Source organism: Alosa alosa, chromosome 14, assembly GCF_017589495.1.
Source record: "Alosa alosa isolate M-15738 ecotype Scorff River chromosome 14, AALO_Geno_1.1, whole genome shotgun sequence".
Lineage (NCBI taxonomy): Eukaryota > Metazoa > Chordata > Actinopteri > Clupeiformes > Clupeidae > Alosa > Alosa alosa.
The window spans coordinates 2,379,861-2,400,407 of NC_063202.1; the positions used below are offsets into that span (position 1 = coordinate 2,379,861).

Consider the following 20,547-nt stretch of genomic DNA (forward strand, 5'->3'; position numbering starts at 1 on the left):
TTTGGCAAGTAGCCAGATAATAAGCGGGATAATGTATAGAACGCCCGGTCATCATGGGAAAATAAGTCCCTTCAGGGCGAAACAAGACAAGTCCGGTTCGCCCTGTCGGACTTATTTTCCCCATAATGACCGGCGTTGCCTAATGACATTGCCCAAAATGCTTGATTGCATTGCATTCTCCACATTTTTAGCTAAATTTTGGTGTACCACAAGGCATTTTCTTTCAGACATTTTTTACAATTAGACCGTCCGGCCCTCCTCTTGGCTGCCTTCACTCCTTCGTCTTCATTAACATTAATCTTTTTGGCCTCAATAGTCCAGTTACATAGTCTCTGTTTTTGGTTTTGGATTTTGTGAAATACATTTCTAAATAAATGCGACTTATAGTCCAGTGCGACTTGTGTGTGCGTGCGTGCGTGTGTGCGTGCGTGTATGTGTGTGTGCATATGTGTGTGTGTGTGTGCATGTGTATGTATGTGTGTGTGTTTGTGAAGAGGTACCTTTCCTTGGATGTGACCCAATTCCATTCTGCAGATGAGAGACATGTTCTTCAAAGTCAAAGTCAGCTTTATTGTCAATTTCTTCACATGTTCCAGACATACAAAGAGATCTAAATTACGTTTCTCACTATCCCACGGTGAAGACAAGACATATTTTACCAATTTAAGTCCACAGACAAACATAACATTCAAGTAAACAAAAAAGTAAGTAAATAAGAGGGCACATATAATAATGAAAAAATAAGAGCAGCAAAATTTGGTTGAAATTGTGCATAGACAGTCAATAAAATACTAGTGCAAAGTCAGGCCAATAAAAGGCTTGGGTAGTTCTGTTTGACCTAAGTAATAAAGAAAGTGGCATAGTGGTGCAAGTTATGTAAGAGCAGCAGAAGTGTTGTGTTTTCAGGACAACAACACCAAGTTGTAAAGTGTGCAAGTGGGCAAGTGGAGATTGCAGGCGGCCATTGTGGGTCCAATGTCCAGGATGTTATGTAGCTGAGGGTGGAGGGGGGAGAGGAGGGGAGAGAGTTCAGCATCCTTACAGCTTGGTGTATGAAGCTGTTGGTGAGTCTGGTAGTGCGCGGAGCGCAGGCTTCTGTACCTCTTCCCAGAGGGCAGTAGATCAAACAGATTGTGAGCGGGTGACTTGCATCACTCACAATTTTGGTCAGCCTTGTGGGTGAGGTGGGTGGTGTAAATGTCCTTCAGGGAGGGGGAGAAGCACCAATGATCCTTCCAGCTGTGTTCACTATGCGCTGCAGGGCTTTCCTGTTGTATTCAGTGCAGCTTCCACCCACACAGCGATACAGCTGGAGAGGATGCTCTCAATGGTGCCTCGGTAGAATGTGGTCATGATGGCTGGTGGAGCACTTGCTCGCCTGAGTTTCCGCAGGGAAGTACAGGCGGCGCTGAGCTCTCTTCGCCAGTGATGCAGTGTTGGTGGTCCAGGAGAGGTCTTCACTGATGTGCACCCCCAGGAATTTGGTGCTGCTCGCTCTCTCAACCACAGCACCGTCGATGGTCAGTGGCAGGTGTTGGGTGTGACCTCTCCGAAGTCAACAACAATCTCTTTGGTCTTGCTGACGTTCAGCAGGAGGTTGTTGTCCCTGCACCACGTGGTCAGATGGTCGACCTCCAACCTGTATTGAGTCTCGTTGTTCTTGGTGATGAGACCCACCAGAGTTGTGTCGCCAGCAAATTTCACTATGTGATTGTTGCTGTAGGTTGCAGTGCAGTCATCGTCAGCAGGGTGAAGAGCAGCGGACTGAGCACGCCAGCCTTGGGGGGCCCCTGTGCTCAGTGTGATGCTGCTTGAGGTATTGTTGCCAACACGCACTACTTGGGGCCTCTGACAGAGGAAGTCCAGTAGCCAGTTGCAGAGGTAGGTACTGAGTCCCAGTTTGTCAAGTTTGCAGATGAGTTGTTGTGGTATTATGGTGTTGAATGCAGAACTGAAGTCTATAAACAGCAATCTCACATATGAGTCTCTTTTTTTCCAGGTGGGTGAGGGCTGGGTGGAGGGCAGAGCAGATTGCATCCTCTGTAGACCGCTTGGCTCGGTATGCAAACTGGAAGGGGTCCAGGGTGGGGGAGAATGGCTTTGATATGTGACATGACAAGCCGCTCAAAGCACTTCACGATGATGGGTGTCAGTGCCACAGGGCGGTAGTCATTGAAGCAGGATGGAGCAGTTTTCTTGGCACAGGTATGATGGTGGCAGCTTTGAAACATGATGGGACGATGGCTTGCTTCAGGGAAGTGTTACAGATGTCTGTGAAGACATCCTTAAGCTCCCCTGGCGCAGTCCTTCAGCCCGAATCGACCTGGGATGTTGTCTGGACCTGTTGCCTTACGGTGTTGATAGCAGCAAGTGTCCTCTTCACGCTGTCGGCAGAGAGGGCACAGGGGCTGCTCATGTAGAGGGGATGGGTCTTCTGTGGGCAGGTGCTGTTTTGTGCTTCAAAGCGAGCAAAGAAGCGGTTCAGGTTGTTGAGCAGAGGGATGTTGCTCTCACAGCTCTGTGGCTGGGCTTGTAGTCCGTGAGGGCCTGAATGCCCTGCCATAGGCTTTGTGCGTTCCTGCTGTCTTTGAAGTGGGTGGTTATCTTGTGAGTGTATTCCTTTTTTTGCTTCCTTGATGCCATCGGGACAGGTTGGCTCTCGCTGTTTTCATGCCAGCTTCATCCCCAGCTCTGTAGGCTTTGTCTCTGGCCCTCAGCAGCCTGAGGACATCCCCCGTCAGCCATGGCTTCCAGTTAGCCCGGAGTGATGATGTCTTTTGTGTGGGTCACATCATCGATGCACTTGGTGATGTAAGAGGTTACAGTGTCTGTATACTCCTCTATGTCTGTCCGGTTGTTGTAAGTGGCTGCCTGCTTAAACATTTCCCCCCAGTCTGTTGTGTCAAAGCAGTCTTGAAGAGCATCGGAGGCTACCTCAGGCCACACTTTTGCCTGCTTACGAAACCGGTTTGTTCGCTTTTACCCTTTGTCTGTATGCGGGCATTAGCATAACAGTGATATGGTCTGAAAGTCCAATGTGGGGGGAGGGGGTGGCTTTGTATGCTCCTTTGTGTGTAGTGTAGACCAGGTCCAGGATGTTATCTCCTCTTGTTGGAAAATCAACATGCTGGTGTAGCTTTGGAAGTACAGTTTTGAGATCGGCATGGTTAAAATCTCCAGTGAAGATGGTGAAACCGTCTGGGTGTGCCGCCTGTTGTTCACTGACAGCCTGGTACAGTTCACTAAGAGCCGCGTTCTTATCGCTGTTGTTGTTGGTAGGCGGGATGTATACTGCGACTAGCAGAATCGCAGTAATTTCCCTTGGCAGGTAAAAAAGGACGGCACTTTATGATCATAAACTCTGCCAGTGGTGAGCAGTGTTTGCATACTACTACAGTGTCCCGCACCATTCGTCCACGGATGTAAACACAGATTCCTCCTCCTCGTGATTTACCTCCCTTTACAATGGCCCTGTCTGCTCGATAGCATGCTAGCTGCTCCAGTTGTACAGCAGAGTCCGAATGTTGTCATTTAACCAAGTCTCAGTGAAGACGAGCACACAGCAGTTACTTACTGTCCGGTTCGTTGATCTCAGCAGTCGTGATGTGATCCATTTTGTTGTCCAGTGATCATACATTTGCCAGGAGAATGGATGGTATGGCTGGGCGAAGGGCTGGCCGCTAGCCTGGCCCAGACGCCTCAGCCAGCTTGCCCCTCTTCTGCTTCCTCGCACACCGCCCGACACTTTCTTTCGGGGTGGAGTAGCAGGCGAACCCGTGTTGTTGCAGGCCGGAGTAGTTCGAGTTCCTTTAGCGCCTCTGTTGCAAAGTCCAGAACGCTGCAAAACTTGCTTTTGCAGATGTCAATTAAAACTGCCTGCTGTACTTGTAGCACGGCGTAGTAAGACGAGACGAATTCGCGAAAACTTTCGGACAAAACTTTTTAAACGTAACAAAACACCGGACAAAGAGAGGTCGCCATAATCTTGATCCAAATGAAACACATTATTACAGCATTGTGCTGTCAAAAACTTCAGAAAAACATCCAACCTCCACCTTTTTCAATGTGAGTGTTAATTTTGTCAAACGAGACGAGGAAAAATATGTTAGTCAACAACCTTTTATTTTATGACTAAGACGAGGCGATGACGAGGCGGCAGTAATGTCCTGAAACACTGACTAAGACTATCTTAAGATGCATTATTGTTGACCTAAAAAAGACGAGACTAAAATGTTTTGCATGAAATAAAAAACTAGGATAAAATCTCTTCATTTTCGGTCTACAAAATGAGAAGACAGAATATCTAGCTGTTAACGCTTTTCAAAATATTCCTCGAATGAGTTCATAATGCAACAGCTTTCCTGTAGGCTAGTCTATCGCATGTTGCTGCAACCCTGTGGCTGCAACATCGAACTACATGGAATAATAACACTGGAGATTTCTGCCAGAGTTAGCAAGCTAACTACCTAAGGTTTATGCCACAATGCTACATACCCAGAAGTTGAAGCTTCTCTCATACAAATTAACATCCCCAGAATGTCCATACGAAAATGTTCATCATGTAATGTCAACTATTTAACTAGTTAGACTGATGATGCAAAGTTTGCTAGCAAGTAAGCTAATATGGAAAGTTCGCTAGCAAGTTAGCTATGGCTAAGATGGAGAGTCTGTTTGGGGAATGTGTTGTGTTTGGCGATATCGCCATCTAGCTTGTAAGAGTAAAACATTAATACTTTGGTCTACGACAGTGTTTCTCAAACTTTTTTCAGTTTCAGGACAACTTAACTAACCCTAGCTAAAAAAAAAAAAAAAAAAAAGATTATACCTACTTCAACAGTAGCCTATAATTAGTCTACACTATAGGCCTACCACTGAACCACCTTGCTTATTGTCTTTGCACTTTGCTTATTGTGTGGATTCATACTGTATGATTTAAACTGGCATATCTTACATAGACAGTGTTGCAGAACTGTTTTTACATACAAGTTGGTTCAATATTGCAAACAACTCATCTATATTATATTTTACCACGCCTGCTCAAGGACCACTTGGGATAGCTTAGGACCACCAGTGATTCCCGGACCACACTTTGAGAAACACTGGTCTACGATATGACAGTGGTCCAATCAAATCTTTTACTGTCTATGGTCAAATCCCAGCCGAGCTATAACTGTAGCTCGACTTACCTGTGCATGTAAACATACTGACTGACAAAAAATCAGAATGAGTAATTATAACAGACGAGTAGCCCTGTGGACACACAATATTGTTGGAAAATTGAGATGTGTGAAACACTATTTGACTCAAATGGTAATCAGAAATAATTTGTTATAAAAAAAAAGACTAAAATGTGTTGACTAAAACTGACTAAGACTAAGATACCTTTAGTTTTCTTTTGACTAAAACTAGACTAAAATGACGAGACTTTTAGTCGACTAAAACTTGACTAACAAAAATGATATTTGAATAACTAAATATGACAAAGACTAAAAAGGACATTTCGTCACAAGACTAAGACTAGGACTAAATTAAAAATAGGTGACAAAATTAACACTATTTTCACGGATACTCAGAAGAGCTTTAATGAGAGGAACTGTAATGACATCTCTTGATGTTCCAATTAAACTTTGTCCATCAATGCATGCACCGCCTCTCTTTTAGCCCTGCTGGTAACACAGATGCACTTTGCACTGCTATGCACGCCCCAATCTCCAGCACTAGAGGCTGGCTTCTACTCAGTGGCAGCCTTGGCTCTTGGTGTATACTGTAAAGGAGTGCTGTGGGCTGGAATGTGCATTTGCTCAGGCACCGTAGGCACTCTCCATTAGCTGTGAGGCCTCAGTGGCTAATGCTTGAGCGGCTGTGAAGGAGTTTACGTGGGAACACCGGGCATGGTGCGGTCGGTGCGGTACGGTGCGCTGCGTCAAGCTGAATATTCCCAGACTTCATTTTCCCAAACGCGAAGCGACACACGAGGCCAGGAGTTTCCGACTCTGTGCTCGGCTTCGGAGAGGAGCTGGGATCAATGAGCCCTTAAGCACCTGGACAAGATTACAACATGTCAGAATGTGGGTCACAGGCCTCTGGCTCTCTCTTTCTCTCTGTCTTACTCTCTCTCTCTTTCTCTCTGTCTTACTCTCTCTCTCTTTCTCTCTGTCTTACTCTCTCTCTCTTTCTCTCTGTCTCACTCTCTCTCTCTTTCTCTCTGTCTTACTCTCTCTCTTTGTCATTCTTTCATTCCTTTGTCTGTGTGTGCTGCTCTCACTCCCATTAGCTATTTCTTGCTTGTTCTCTCTGGCTCTGTAAATCAAGCAAATTTTCTGTCTTATTGTTTCTTAGTCGCTCTCAACCTCTGCCATTTTCCCACTGCTTGCTGTTTATCTGTTTATCTCTCTCTCTGTCTCTCGCTCCTTCCCTCTGTTCTCACTCTCTCTGTTGTTTTTGAGAATGCAGACAGTCAGAGACACAAGCAAAGAGTCTGTGCGCGCCGGCTGTCATCTCAGATGCATACTAATACAAACGCCGCGTTCCGTGCTGTCCGCCCCTCTTCAAACTCAATATGGCGACCGTATTAGATGGGGCCTCGGATCTCATCGTTTAAGGAGCTGAGGATGGAAGATAGAATTGGGGTGGTGATGGAAGGGGGCAGGTGGGGTGTTGGGAGGGGGAGGACTGATGTGTGCGGGTGGAAGAGGGGGGGGTACACCTGCGCCCCCTCCCCAATCCCCTCCTCTTCCCTTTTATCTCAGTGGGTCCCCATCACTTCCTGCTTGAGATTGGAAGTGACAGGCCACTCAGGCGGAGTTGTCTGGCCGTGGCCATCACAGGAGAGGAGAGGCCGGGTGAGCTGTCCGCCTGATTACCCCTCAGCCAGGCGGCATGGCTCGGCCCGGTCTCACGGGGGTGGACACGTCCGTTCGTCCACACGCACACACACACACACACACAAGAATAACAGACACAAACTCATAAGAGACTTGCACTCACATGTCCATCCACTTACATACTGTACATGCACAAATTGTACATTAATAAATAAAACACACGCACACACACTCATAACAACATGCAGACCTACCTTGGCCTACCCTGTTTAGGGCACGCACATTAACTCAATGCTGCTGTCTCTCTGGGCCAATCCCATCACCAAAACACAACCAGCAGTTGAGCCTAAGACTCCATTTCCCAGAACTCTCTACCAGGCTGTGACTTCATTGTCTGACATTCTCATCCTCCGCGTAATGAAATAACACCTGGCGCGAGGGTCCTTCAACAGACCATTTCTCCTTAATGTTCTTTGACTCTGCCAAAGATGTTGATGTTGTAGCTCTGTTTGTAAATTTATACTCATCAGTAATACATTCCTTTTTCTCTTTTTTACCTTCCCTCCCTCCCTTCATCCCTCCCTCTCCACCTATTTCTGTCTCTCCAGAAGGGAAGTTGAGTGACACCACGCGGGAGGTGAGAGGGGTGAGTTGTCTTTGCACACTGCTGAGCCTGTTCCCCATTAGTGAGACCACAGGCTGATGTATCATCTGAGGATTGACAAACTCCACATGCACTTTTGAGAAAAACACAGTTGAAAATCCAGAATCAAGTGACCACTATTCCATTAAATGTATTTTATGTGACATTAGTTTAATAAACAATATGACACCATTATCTCACACATACAGTACCATACAATTATCTCACACATATCTCAACCATACAGTATTATTTTATACTACTTGGGGCAAAAGGCTCAAATTTGTGGAGTCATCTGTATGCAAGCAGACACACTCTTATAACTGTGTCCATGTGGGAATATGAATGTACATGCTTACGTAGAGGGTAAGGTGTGTGTGTGTGTGTGTGTGTGTGTGTGTGTGTGTGTGTGCGTGTGTACTATTAATAGTAGTCAGACTGCTTGTTATGTTCTGCATGCCTGGGCTAGTTTATTTAGGTGTGACCTCACAGTGCTCCTGCCTCTTCTATGATCATCAATAGTGTGTGTGTGTGTGTGTGTGTGCATGCATAGATCTGTGACTGTTGATGTGTTGATGTGTGAGTGTGTGGCCTTTTTATCGCATGCATATGTCTCAGTCTGTGAAGTCTGTGCATGTGTGATTGTGCATGTAAGGGTGTGTGTCACTGTACCTGCAACTGTGGGTCCAGATGGGCATGCATAGGCAATATTAGTATGTACTGTATCTGAGTTTGTGTGTGTGTTTCTATATTTGTGTGTGTGTGTGTGTGAGAGAGAGAGAGAGAGAGAGAAAGAGAGAAGCAGCCGTTCAGAGAATCATTGCCTCCACCGAAGCCTCCTCCCAACGTGGCCTGGGAGACATTCCACATCTGCGTCGTCCAATTACAAGTCAAATGAGCCCTGTCCCATAACAGGCCTAATCATTTTATTAATAGTGAAATTACGATTATATTCAATCCAGTGGCTTTAGCACTCCATGATGATTCCTAATGACATCGAGTAGGGTTGCCCACACTTTGCCACTAGGCAACTTCTTGTGACAATCAGGACGTATTAAGAAGTCTGATTTGGGAAATGGTGTAGTATGTTTTCGGGAGATGTATAATGCATCATAGTGCAGTTAAATCGGAAGCCCGGTGCAGTTTCGCTGCACAGTAAGAGAGCATACAGCAGGAAGGAAGTTGCTGTTAATGTACACTGACTAGTAGAACAGCGCCATCAAGTGACCAGTTTAAGAACACTGTCAGTAAACACATAGAGACACCAGAAAGCAACTTTTCTGGTCTGTGAAAATTATTGATGCTCTGGACCAGGTATCTGATTTCATTGTATTGATCCTTCAACTAAGTGGAATCAATAAGGAATATTTCAAACATAGTTCCTTAACTGATATGTCTACAAGTTGCTCATCTAAAAAAATGAGCCTTAAACCAAGGATATGAGAGGCCACCCTCTGTCTCTGGCTTTTAGAAATATTGTTTTAAAATGCTGTTCTAAAGGTCTTCAGGCATCATGGATCTGTTCAAACTGGCAAACTGGCCCAATGTGAAAGAAACCTTCATTGCGTTGCCTAGGCATTCTGCACAGTAATTACAGATAAACATGAGACAACATAGGCCTGCATATGGTTACCAAATAGTACAGTAAAGGGCAAAGGAGATACCGTAATCCTATGGCACACTTAGTGGCACATGTTGCTGTGGACGAGGATGCAAAATATCACTACACTTTTGTGATACGGTGGAGGGTCCCTGCAGACAACTAGAAGGATTTGAACTTTGTAAGTGTACAGAAGAAACGAATAAAAAGACGGCCAGTGCCTACATTCTTCCTCCGCTCGCCGCCATTGTGACCACGATTGATTAATGTTGTTTTGGTCCCTAATGAAAGTTTACTCTCATTATTATCCAAAAAAGACTCTTGTTTGTTCTTAGACTGGAGTCCTTTAATGCCATTAAGGCAGGGACAGACATTTCCTGTCTAATGAATGGGTGCTCTTTTTATGCACACAGCTTTCTCTTCCTGATAATAATAAGCTACCCCAATTCATATGCCACAAAAGACAAGATAGATTTCATTTTCAACAAATTGTTGAAAATACACAGTATGAATACAGTGTAATGTATGTATTATGTACATCATAGTTGTACCGTAGCTTGCATTGATACTTATGCATTGGACCATTTTTTGCAACATAATCCTGGGTTGGAAACTTTGTTACTCACAGATATTTTGCTGATCAGTGCGAAATACTGTATGTAGGCTATTACATTACATTCATTTAGCGACACTTATTGCAATCTCGGTAAATTTACATTAATACTAAATCTCTAATTAAATTTTCGGATATTTTTTAGATACGGTCACAGTACCATGAATCCATAAACTGTCTCTGCAGCTAAAAATTCTCCCTGCAGAACTCATGTCTAATTTTGACCAGTCAACCAGTTTCAGTTATATATACTGTAGGAAAGTCCTCATGCTATTGGTTTGGGACTTGGACATGGTGGCCGATCGACAGCCAATAAGCCACTTTCAGACATGACATCCAGACAATATAATGATGAGACAACCACCTCTTTTACGTAAGTCGGTTCAATCAGACAGTCGTTGGTTGGCCTACTGAGTTAATAGATTCGGTCACTGCATGGTTTGCGTGCCCGCGGAGGGATTTATGATGTGTAGGCTGTTTGTATGTGATATAATAGCCTACTTTCCCCAGTAATGTAGCCTATGAATTTCCATGTACACAATCATGTAAGATGCATTAGAAATAAAGGCTTCTGCGATCGGTTGATATCTCAAACTTGCTGAGAAACTAGACACCCGTTTGATTACATTAGACTCATGCAGTAGCCACGGTTATGGTCTCACTCAGAAGCCTATTGCCGGTCTCCTCGTAATCAGCCTACAGGCAAAATTCACTTCTAAACATAACTTAACATAGCCTAAAGATAAGTGTGTGATGTACTTTCCCATTGATAATGTGTGAATTGCCATGAACACAAGCATCTAAGATGCACTAGAAACAAGGCTTGGTTAATAACTCAAACTTGCCGAGAACCAAGACACTGCTTGATTACATTAGACTTGAGCGGTAGCCATGGTTACATTCGGTCTCGTTCAGTAGGCCATAGTGCTGGTCTCCTCATGGCAGCCTACCATGGAGCCTAAAGTCAACATTCACTTTTAAACATTTATTTACTGTAACATAACTGCCAAGATAACATATGTGTATTTGTATTAGGCCCGGATCTCACGTGGACTCCAGTGTTCAAACATGACCCTCACGCATGAACATGGCCTGGGTGGGTCTTGTTCGTACCGGAGTAATGATAGTATCCCTGCTGAAAAAAACAGCCTGACCAGCTAAAGGTGGTTTGCTGGTTGACCAGCTTGTTTGACCACCCTATGATGGTTGACTAGCTTGACCAGCAAATCTCTTGCGAAAACATACCTTCAGCTGCTTTGCCCAGTTTACAATGGTGATTTAACTGGTTTTAGTTGTCGTACCACCTCAAGCTGGTCATTTTAGTTGGTGTTGGTGGTCTATGTTGCTGGTTTAACTGGCCCTGCCAGCTTATGTTAGTCATTCTAGCAAACCAGCATGACCATCTTACACCAACAATGTCAAGCTTGGCAGGCTGGTCACCAGCATGACCATCTTACACCAGCTGTATCCCACAAGACAGGCTGGTCACACCAGCATGACCAGCTTCCTCAGTTTGTCACGCCAGCATGTCCAGCTGGTGGCCCAACCAGCTACACCAGCAAAGACCAGCAAGAGCTGGAAGAAAACCAGCAAAGACCAGCTAATACCAGCTAAAACTAGCTACCAGCATAACGGTGTGTTTCCACACACTGAAATTTCGCGTCGCTCTCATTGAGGTTGAATGGAGACGAAATTAAGCCTGGTTGGGCTTAAATGAAAGCGAATCGCCCGGGGCAGGCTTAAAACAAAGTTGGCCAAAGTTTAACTTTATTTAAATGAGGACCATTCGAGAACCAATCAGGTCCGCGTCTTTGTGTTTGGAGGCGGGAGTTACAAAAAAGTCTGACCAAGATGGCGGAGACTACCTGAGCTGTAACCGCGAAAATTTGTATGTGATTAAAATGTTTCTACCACGAACATTGGCACTTGTATCAACACGAATTGTGGTTTATATGCCACACAAACTTAGTCAGAGCACATACACCACTAAATAGACCACTATATATGTTAGTTTAAGCACTTTCGGTCTTTTTAGCTAGCTGACAGGCTTTTAAATGCTAGTATTTTAGGACATTGGATTGCATTGTAAACCTAGCTAGACAGCTAGGCTACATGCTGCAACACAGGTATGAAATATATTATGTCTTATTGACCTTGTTGTTTCTATGAACATGAATTGTTGTTTGTAGGCAACATCAACTTAGTTGAGGCCTAAAGACCCCTGGATATCTTCATTAAGTACTTAAATGTTTGAATTAGCTGATTAGCTCCCTTGTCACCACTGGCTAGACACTGCAGTCAAAAGGTTAAGCGGTTTTCATTGTCCACGCCCCGGCGAAATATCGCTGGCCGAAAATCGCGAGGTGTTTCGCTGTGTGGAAACCAGGGCTCCGAACCGGTTCAAGGAACGAAAACGAAAACCGAAAACGAACGGAATTTTACGGAATTTTACGAGGAGCAGAAACGAAACGAAAACAAAATGGTCTTCAACTGTTCGAACAGAAAAGTTATTCTGAAATCCACAAAACCGGTTAATAACGTTTTTTTAAGTTCTCTATATATTTTATAAAATTTCACAAAAGCATATCCTATGTCAGGGAGACTATTTCCGGTTGTGCGAAAAACAAGCCCGCATCTACACTGTTAATGTGAGCTAACAAGCCGCTATGTAGCCAACTACTGTAGTACTGTACTGATTTCTGCAGTTTGGAAAAAAAAAGGAATAAATGGACCTTTGGTCCAAATGTGTATATTTTGTCTTGCTGTTGTAATGTAACCTATCCGTCTGCCACTTCGGATCTTAGGCCAGCTCGTAGCGTAGGCTACTGAAACCAGGGCTTGAAAACGAAATTATTTTTCAAACGTTCCGTTCCGAACGGTTCAGGTAGGCCTATGTTTAATGTTTTCGTTCTTGCATGCGTTCCGCCACCAACATATCGGTCCTGAACGGTTCGAACATAAAATATCGTTCGTTCTTAAAGTTCTGGCAGTGTTTGGCGGGCCTATCAAGTCTATTTTTGTGGACTTTACCTTAGAATAGACGTACTCATTATTTCCCCTTGATTTTGCCTATACCGTAGCTATGCCCAAAAATAATAAATCACTGGCGGCATCCAAAAACATTCAGATGGGCTATCCATCCCATAGCCTACAGACTTACTGTAGGCCTAACCTATGCCCAGGGTAGGAATTTCACGGCGGTCACGACGGCCATGGCCGTCGTAGCCCCTTGTGTTGGCCGTGATGCCCCTTTAAAAATCAGAGGTTTACAGGCCACGGTGGCCTTGGTGCCCCCTTCTTTCAATATTCTGCTTTGCGTCCTACTAATAGCGATTTTTATTTAGCCTGTGGCCTGTCAAAATAATCTTAGCATTCACAGCAAATTAATTTAGTATTTTACGCCAGTGGAGAAAGTGACAGTGCAAGAAAGAAAGTCGTCCAAATTCACCCATTCTTCTCAGTTTAACTACTCGCGAAGTAGCCTACTCATCATCACACAGACATCACAAGTATCACATGAAAGAGCTTTTTCTCAGCTTTTAAACGATGTTAGCCGATAATTGCGGTGTTGAACGGTTCGCGATAAAAGTAAATAATATAATTCAATTTGATCATACATTCTACTGAAGGTTTTGCGTCCATGATCTCCCTACCCATTCGTATCGGTGGAATACTTCACAAACCCTTCTTTTAACACATGACAAACCATATATAAGAATAAACAGCAGACCTTACCGAACACAAAGGTGTAAAACAGTCCCCTGCACAGTTAGCTGTTCCAGAGTAATCCAGTTTCGAATTTGCAGTAAATTTCGACATGCATGGATGTCTCCAAATTTGGGCTTTAAGTTTTACAATGTGTTTAAATTGTTCCACATGATTTCATAATGGGCCAAATACAAAATAAATGTTACAAATATCGCCTAGATATTGGTAAATCAGAGGACATCTGACTAACAGTTTGTGAAAGTAGCCTTAATGATCACAAAATGCTAAGCATGCATCTAGGCTATTTGAGTTTCTTAAAGCTGAGCTGTGCTTAAATTGTTCAATACATGATTTCATAGCAGGCCAAATATAAAATGACTGTTATATGTAGCCTAGATATCTGTAATTATTAGATGATCAGAAGATTTACAGTTCTATGTAATATGTCATTTTTCATGTTTTTGTCATGTTTCATACAGTGATGCAGGGCTACTGCAGTGAATAGGCTAAATACAACTTTGATCATTTTTATATGCTATAGTTAACTTTGGCCTTGGTGCCCTGACATGTGGCCTTTGTGCCCCCCACCAAATATGCCCAACTGAAGGCCAAGTGGCCTTGCCCCCAGAATGGTGAAATTCCAAGCCTGCCTATGCCTATAAATAATTTCTAGTTTTATCCATATGGAGATTTTCAAAGGCTTGCGCTATAATTCCAATCCTGTTTATAAACAAACCTGTCTGTTGCTGACAAGGCCTATCTCAAATTTCCCGTTTAACTCTTCTACAAAGAATAGGCTATAATTGCGCAAACATTTCAAATCCCGACTTTAAAACGACAAGTCGTGGACAGGCAAAATAGGCTATTACGCATATAGGCTACAAACAATTTCCAAATCAGTTTCAGTCAGGGCTTGAAAACGAAATTATTTTTCAAACGTTCCGTTCCGAACGGTTCAGGTAGGCCTATGTTTAACGTTTTCGTTCTTGCATGCGTTCCGCCACCAACATATCGTCCTGAACGGTTCAGAACGCAAAAATATCGTTAAGTTCTTAAAGTTCCGGCAGTGTTTGGCGGGCCTATCAAGTCTATTTTTGTGAACTTTACCTTAGAATAGACGTACTCATTATTTCCCCTTGATTTAGCCTATACCGTAGCTATGCCCAAAAATAATAAATCACAGGCGGCATCCAAAAACATTCAGATGGGCTATCCATCCCATAGCCTACAGACTTAGTGTAAGCCTAACCTATGCCTATAAATAATTTCTTGTACAATCCTTCACTGGGCTAGTGCCTGCTGTGTTAATATGACTGTGCTGATGCTAAGCTGCAGCTCCCTCAAATCTATATAGGTTCTCATGCATATTAGGCTAGCTTTTGCCAATGAAAATGAATGCAACAAAAAAAAAAAAAGTAGGCCTACTGCTGCTAACTGAAGAAACGTTTACGTTACTGTAAGGAAATTATTATTATTGTATAACCATTTGTGTAAGCAGAAATATTGTTGTGCTGAGTTCTAAGAACAGAGAGTTCAAGTTAAATGTTGTTGTGCTGAGTTCTAAGAACAGAGAGTACAAGTTAAGTGTGCAGACAGACAGGAACTGCACCCATCTCATGTCTGGCTTTCCAAAAGCGGAGATTTTTTTTTTTTTGGGGGGGGTCAGTGTTTATACCGGAGCTGTGTTTGCATATTTAATACGTTTCATACACGTGTTTCAACACTGAATTTCGGTCGTTGCTTGTACTTTACCATTACCTTACGCATGCCACTTATGTATCCACCAGCTGCCTGCCTGCAGCCTACTTCCAAAACTCCAAAGCTGCTTGCTGTTAGATTTGGTTCCGAGGGAACAAGTTCAGTGTATCAACAACACTCAATAACAGTTTATGTGATGTGTTAATCAATTAAATTCAACAGCTAGTTCTGGAGGCCATTCATCTAGCCCGCTTCCCTTCTGACGAGACTCAGGCTGCACCCACTTCCTTATTTGGGTTGCCAGGTTTTAGCCTATGACAAAACGGTTGAAATTGAAACTAAGTGATCGTGTATGTGTAGGGTGTATTTCATACACAATCTGGCAACCTGAATGCATCAATGATTTTAAAATGAAGTTTGATGGCCATGCAAATTACTGGAGTTTTCGGGAGAAATAACAAAGCGGGAGGGTGCTGGGAGATGACCTTGAAATACGGGAGAAACACGGGAAAAACGGGAGTGTTGACAGGTATGCTGTGTGTGTGGGTGGGTGAGGTAAGAGTATGTCACAATGAAGTCGCTATGCCTTGCTTTCTATTTTCTGTGTGCATCTGTACAATAAAAGACACAGCTTTTGGGCTGCAGAGTCAGAGACTGATGGTGTGAGGAATTCTTCCTTACATTAGCAGGCTCTTGGTACCAGAGTTTGTGGGCAAAGCCATACTACGTGTTGTGGTTCTTGTATGTTGGGGTTAAATTCCCTGACAGTTACCAACAATGTTAACAACAAACTCAGCTTCACTGCTGCAAACAAAGTTGGCTATATGCTTCGCCATATACTTGAACCAGCTAGCCTTGTGATAACAAAATCTTTACCTTTTGTTTAGTCCACTGAAAGTTATCCACATATCAAGCGATTAAATACACAGTTATGGAGGAATTGTTTTGGGAAGCAGTTGCACTATCCCACTTTTGCTGCCTTTAAGCCACTTAAATCCATAGCCTAGATGAGCGTTACAACTTGACGTGATGGTGAAGCTAAATGCCCAAGAAACGTCCACGTCAAGTTGCCTACTAAACGCAAAAAACTTAATGACAGCTTGTTCGGTGGTGGTGTGCTGCCTAATTGAAATGGGATAGGCAAGTATCTTATATTCGGCTATTACGTGTGGCACATTTATTGGGCTTATAGCCTCTTTTAATTTAGGCCTATTTGATGTTGAACTGATATGACTGAGCAGCAGAAAAGTCATAGTCGATACATCGTTTATTATTATAATTAGGCTCTTGTGATAGCCTACTATTACTTTACTACTATTACTGTTATTATTATTATTATTATTCGGATGAGGCAAAGGAATGTAAATCTGAGTCTGAAATGTTGGCTACAAACAGTCTATACTGCTGTAACTGCACTGCTGCTATTATTAATTGTTAACTTCCGGGAACTATTTGAGGCTTCCATTAGCTGCCATTGTTGGAAAAAAATGGAACATTGGCGTCAATGGAGTTGTTGCAACTCTACCTTTATATGGCTCTGGGTAGGCCTAGTTGGCTACATAGCGGCTTGTTAGCTCACATTAACAGTGTAGATCTTGGGGCTTGTTTTTAGCACAACCGAAATAGTCTCCCTGACATAGGATATGCTTTTGTGAAATTTTATAAAATATATAGAGAACGAAAAAAAAACGTTATTAACCGGTTTTGTGGATTTCAGAATAACGTTTCTGTTCCGGAACAGTTGAAGACCATTTTGTTTTCGTTTCCGTTTCTGCTCCTCGTAAAATTCCGTTCGTTTTCGGTTTTCGTTTTCGTTCCTTAAACCGGTTCGGAGCCCTGCTTAATAAAGAAATATTTGGTTAACGGCGAGTGAATCCCGTTTGCAGCCGTAGAAGAAACGCAGGACAAATTAAACATTCTGGTTTTCTCCGAGTACAACGATGATAGACAGACATCATTTGAACAAAATATAGAGCATATTAACCTCCGTTGCTCAGCCAAATGCCTTTCTGTTACGTCCTGTTATCACGGAGTTATCACAGGCGATAAACTATTTTTGATGGTCACAAGTTTACTTCATTAGCGTTTATTTGTTTGATTATTAAAAAGTGTTTTTCATTTAAAGGCTTGACAAACATTGCATGTTTGTTTGTAATGGATGCAACCGCGAGATACGCTTGTCATAGGCACCGATACCGTGGGTGCTCCGTCTCTCGGGCACCCACTGAAAACATCGAGCACCCACGTGTGCCAGCTTACAGTCCCGGCTTAATTTACATTCATTTAAAATCAAACATCGCAGTTTATGTTAAATTCAGCATCTCTCATAATGTGATTGGATATGTTGCTGTCAATTCCCTACTTCATATACTAACCACCAATGAGAGCGTCTCTCGTATGAAAATTCCTGACACTTCCCACCTGAAGAATTAACGCAAGGCTTTGTCGGGTCTTCAGCCCCGAATATTTAAAATGTATATAGCCCTGAATATCATTTTAAAAGTAGTCTGACAAAGCTTATTGTTTTGTGACACAGCTAAACACTGGTACCTCATAGAACGTCTATAACATAGCCTAGGTGGTCGCAACTCACAAAAGTAAAGCAGATAGAAAGAACTCACGCAAATCTAGCCTACAACACGCAGACAGCTTTATGCGCAGGGGAGAGAGAGCGCGCACGCGCGCACACACTGTGCTTTATGATGAAAAAAATTGGATTTTCTGTTTCTTGTTGAAACCTGGCTGACTTCAGACAGCGAAGCTGTTCTTGTTGAAACTTGTCCCCCAAATTATAATTTCTTCCACTCAATTAGACAAGGCAAACGAGGTGGTGGAATTGCCTCCATTCTCTCAAACAAATATAGTTGCACTAGAGTCAACTTTGGCAGGTTAAGCTTCCTTTGAGTATATTGCCCTCACTCTGAAGGCTGACCCAGCTGTACTTCTATTAACCTTATACCCTCCCTCCTAAACTATGGACTGGCTTTCTCGACCAGTTTTCTGAACTTATGTCGCTCATCATCACTAGCTATGATCGGATAATTGTAAATGGCGACTTTAATATTCATGTCAATAAGACAACTGATGCTAAAGCCAGTAAGTTCTTTAATGTGTTGGACAGTTTAGAGCTAAAGCAGCATGTTACAGGACCCACCCACAACCTTGGCAACACCCTCGATCTAGTAATTTCTAGAGGGATAGAAGTCACAGACTAATCAGTAAATGATATAAATATGTCTGATCATTATTGTGTATCTTTTAATATAGTACTACATACTCCAAAAATTCATCCCGAAATTGCAATCAAATCGCGACTCTTGGACATTAGAACAGAACAGCAGTTCATAGCTCTTATAGACTCCATAAATTTAGATATTTTACATCATCCCATTGATCAAATGGTAGAGGCTCTCAATTGTGAATTAGGCGCTCTGCTTGACAGTCACACCCTTAAAGACTAAAAAAAGGCCCTGTAGCAAACTGACACCTTGGATGAACGAAAATATCCATGATCTAAAAAGATCATGTAGAAAAGCTGAGAGAACATGGAGAAAAACTAAGTTACAGGTTCACCGTGCCATTCTAAAAGAAAAAATAGCAAATTATAATAGAGCTATTCGGAATGAGAGAAGGAACCACTTCTCTAAGGTAATTGCTGAAAACAGTGGAAACTCTAGGGTGTTGTTCTCTACCATTGATAGGCTATTGCATCAAACACCTTTTGATACACTCAGTCAGGCACCCTCTCGAAGATGCGAAGAATTTGCAGACTTCTTCAAAAACAAAGTCATTTCTATAAGGGAGGCTATTGGTAACACAAGTAATATGTTTGATAGTACACCCAAAAACAGCCCCCCAAAATTAAGGTCCTTTAGCACTATTACTCAATCTGAGCTTGGTAAAATTATAACTCAAACCGGCTCCTCAACATGTGTTTTAGATCCAATCCCTACTAGATTCCTCAAAAAGTATATGATAAGCAGCTCCCTTTATTCTCAAGGTAATAAATTCCTCATTAGAAACAGGTATATTTCCAACTGCTTTTAAAACCGCTGTTGTGAAACCTTTACTTAAAAAAAAGTCAAATCTTGACCATACCAATCTGAGCAACTACAGGCCTATATCAAATCTACCGCTCCTGAGCAAAGTACTTGAAAAAGTTGTTTGTAATCAGTTAAATACCTTCCTCAACCAAAACAGTATCCTTGAAAAATTCCAATCAGGTTTTAGATCAAATCACAGCACAGAAACGCTCTAGTAAAATAGTCAATGATCTCAGACTGGCTACTGACTCAAACAAAGTCTCAATCCTTATTCTTCTGGATTTGAGTGCGGCATTTGACACCATTGATCATAGCATCCTAATTCACACCTTGCTATGGCGGGTGGGTCTCTCTGATAATGCTCTAAACTGGTTTCAAACCTACATTACTGGCAGAGATTTTTATATCAGTCTAGGAGATCATGTATCTGAAAAACATGACTTGCCTTTTGGTGTGGCCCAGGGGAGCTGCCTTGGTCCCCTGCTATTTTCCCTATATACGCACCAGGTCAAACCAAAAGTAACAAGCCTCGGTGTCATATTAGATGCAGAGTTAAGTTTTAAGCCCCATATCAGTAAAGTTACTCAGACAGCCTATTTCCACTTGAGAAACATTGCCAAAGTGCGGCCCTTTTTAACTCAACAAGATGCAGTTTTTTATCACTAGCAGGTTAGACTACTGCAATGCACTTTTCACTGGTCTTCCCAAAAAACATCTAAAGAAATTGGCACTCATACAGAACTCTGCGGCTAGACTTTTAACTAAGACTAAGAAGAGAGAACACATCACCCCTGTGTTGGCTGAACTGCACTGGCTCCCTATTTCCTATAGAATTGATTTTAAGGTTATGTTAATTACTTACAAAGCTCTGAATGGCATAGCACCTTCATATATCTCTGGGCTTTTATATTATCAACCACAAAGGAAACTTAGCTCATCCAATTCTAATCTTTTAATCGTACCCAAAGTGCTCCACAAACAAAGTGGAAAAGCTGCTTTTATCCATTATGCCCCAAACTATGGAAACACCCTGCCTCTGTACATCAAGCAGGCGAGTTCAGTAAATATTTTTAAAAAGATCTGAAACATACCTGTACAGGAAAGCTTTTAGTTAACTCATCTTATCCTGTAGACTACTTTTTTCAGATTATTCTACATCTGCTGCTATTGGGGCGCGAGCCAGCCAGAAGCAGATGGGCTCCCCTATTAAGTCAGGGTTCTGCTCAAGGTTTCTTCCTGGAATATGTGAGTTTTTCCTTGCCACAGTTGCCATATGGCGGCTTGTGGGGGTAAGAGGGTTAAGGCTGCCAGTCTTATGACATGTCATTTTCTATATTTTTGATATGTTGCTGAGTGGATCATAAACGGCCCCTAGCAATGAAGAAAAGTGATTGATAATGACTGACTGACTGACTATT

The 20,547-nt window shown here is 42.7% G+C and overlaps 1 protein-coding gene across 3 annotated transcripts in view; it reads left to right on the plus strand.

Annotated features, from left to right (window-relative positions):
- Window positions 1-20,547, plus strand: part of LOC125307550 (carbohydrate sulfotransferase 8-like) — a 51,394-nt gene that overhangs the window by 18,658 nt on the left and 12,189 nt on the right. For 2 of the 3 annotated variants that reach the window (XM_048263583.1, XM_048263584.1), the window contains exon 4: window positions 7,433-7,470. In XM_048263583.1, the coding sequence (XP_048119540.1) occupies window positions 7,433-7,470 (38 nt within the window). Of the gene's footprint in view, window positions 1-7,432; window positions 7,471-10,700; window positions 10,777-20,547 lie in introns of those variants that run through there. The other variant, XM_048263585.1, reaches the window with a different exon arrangement.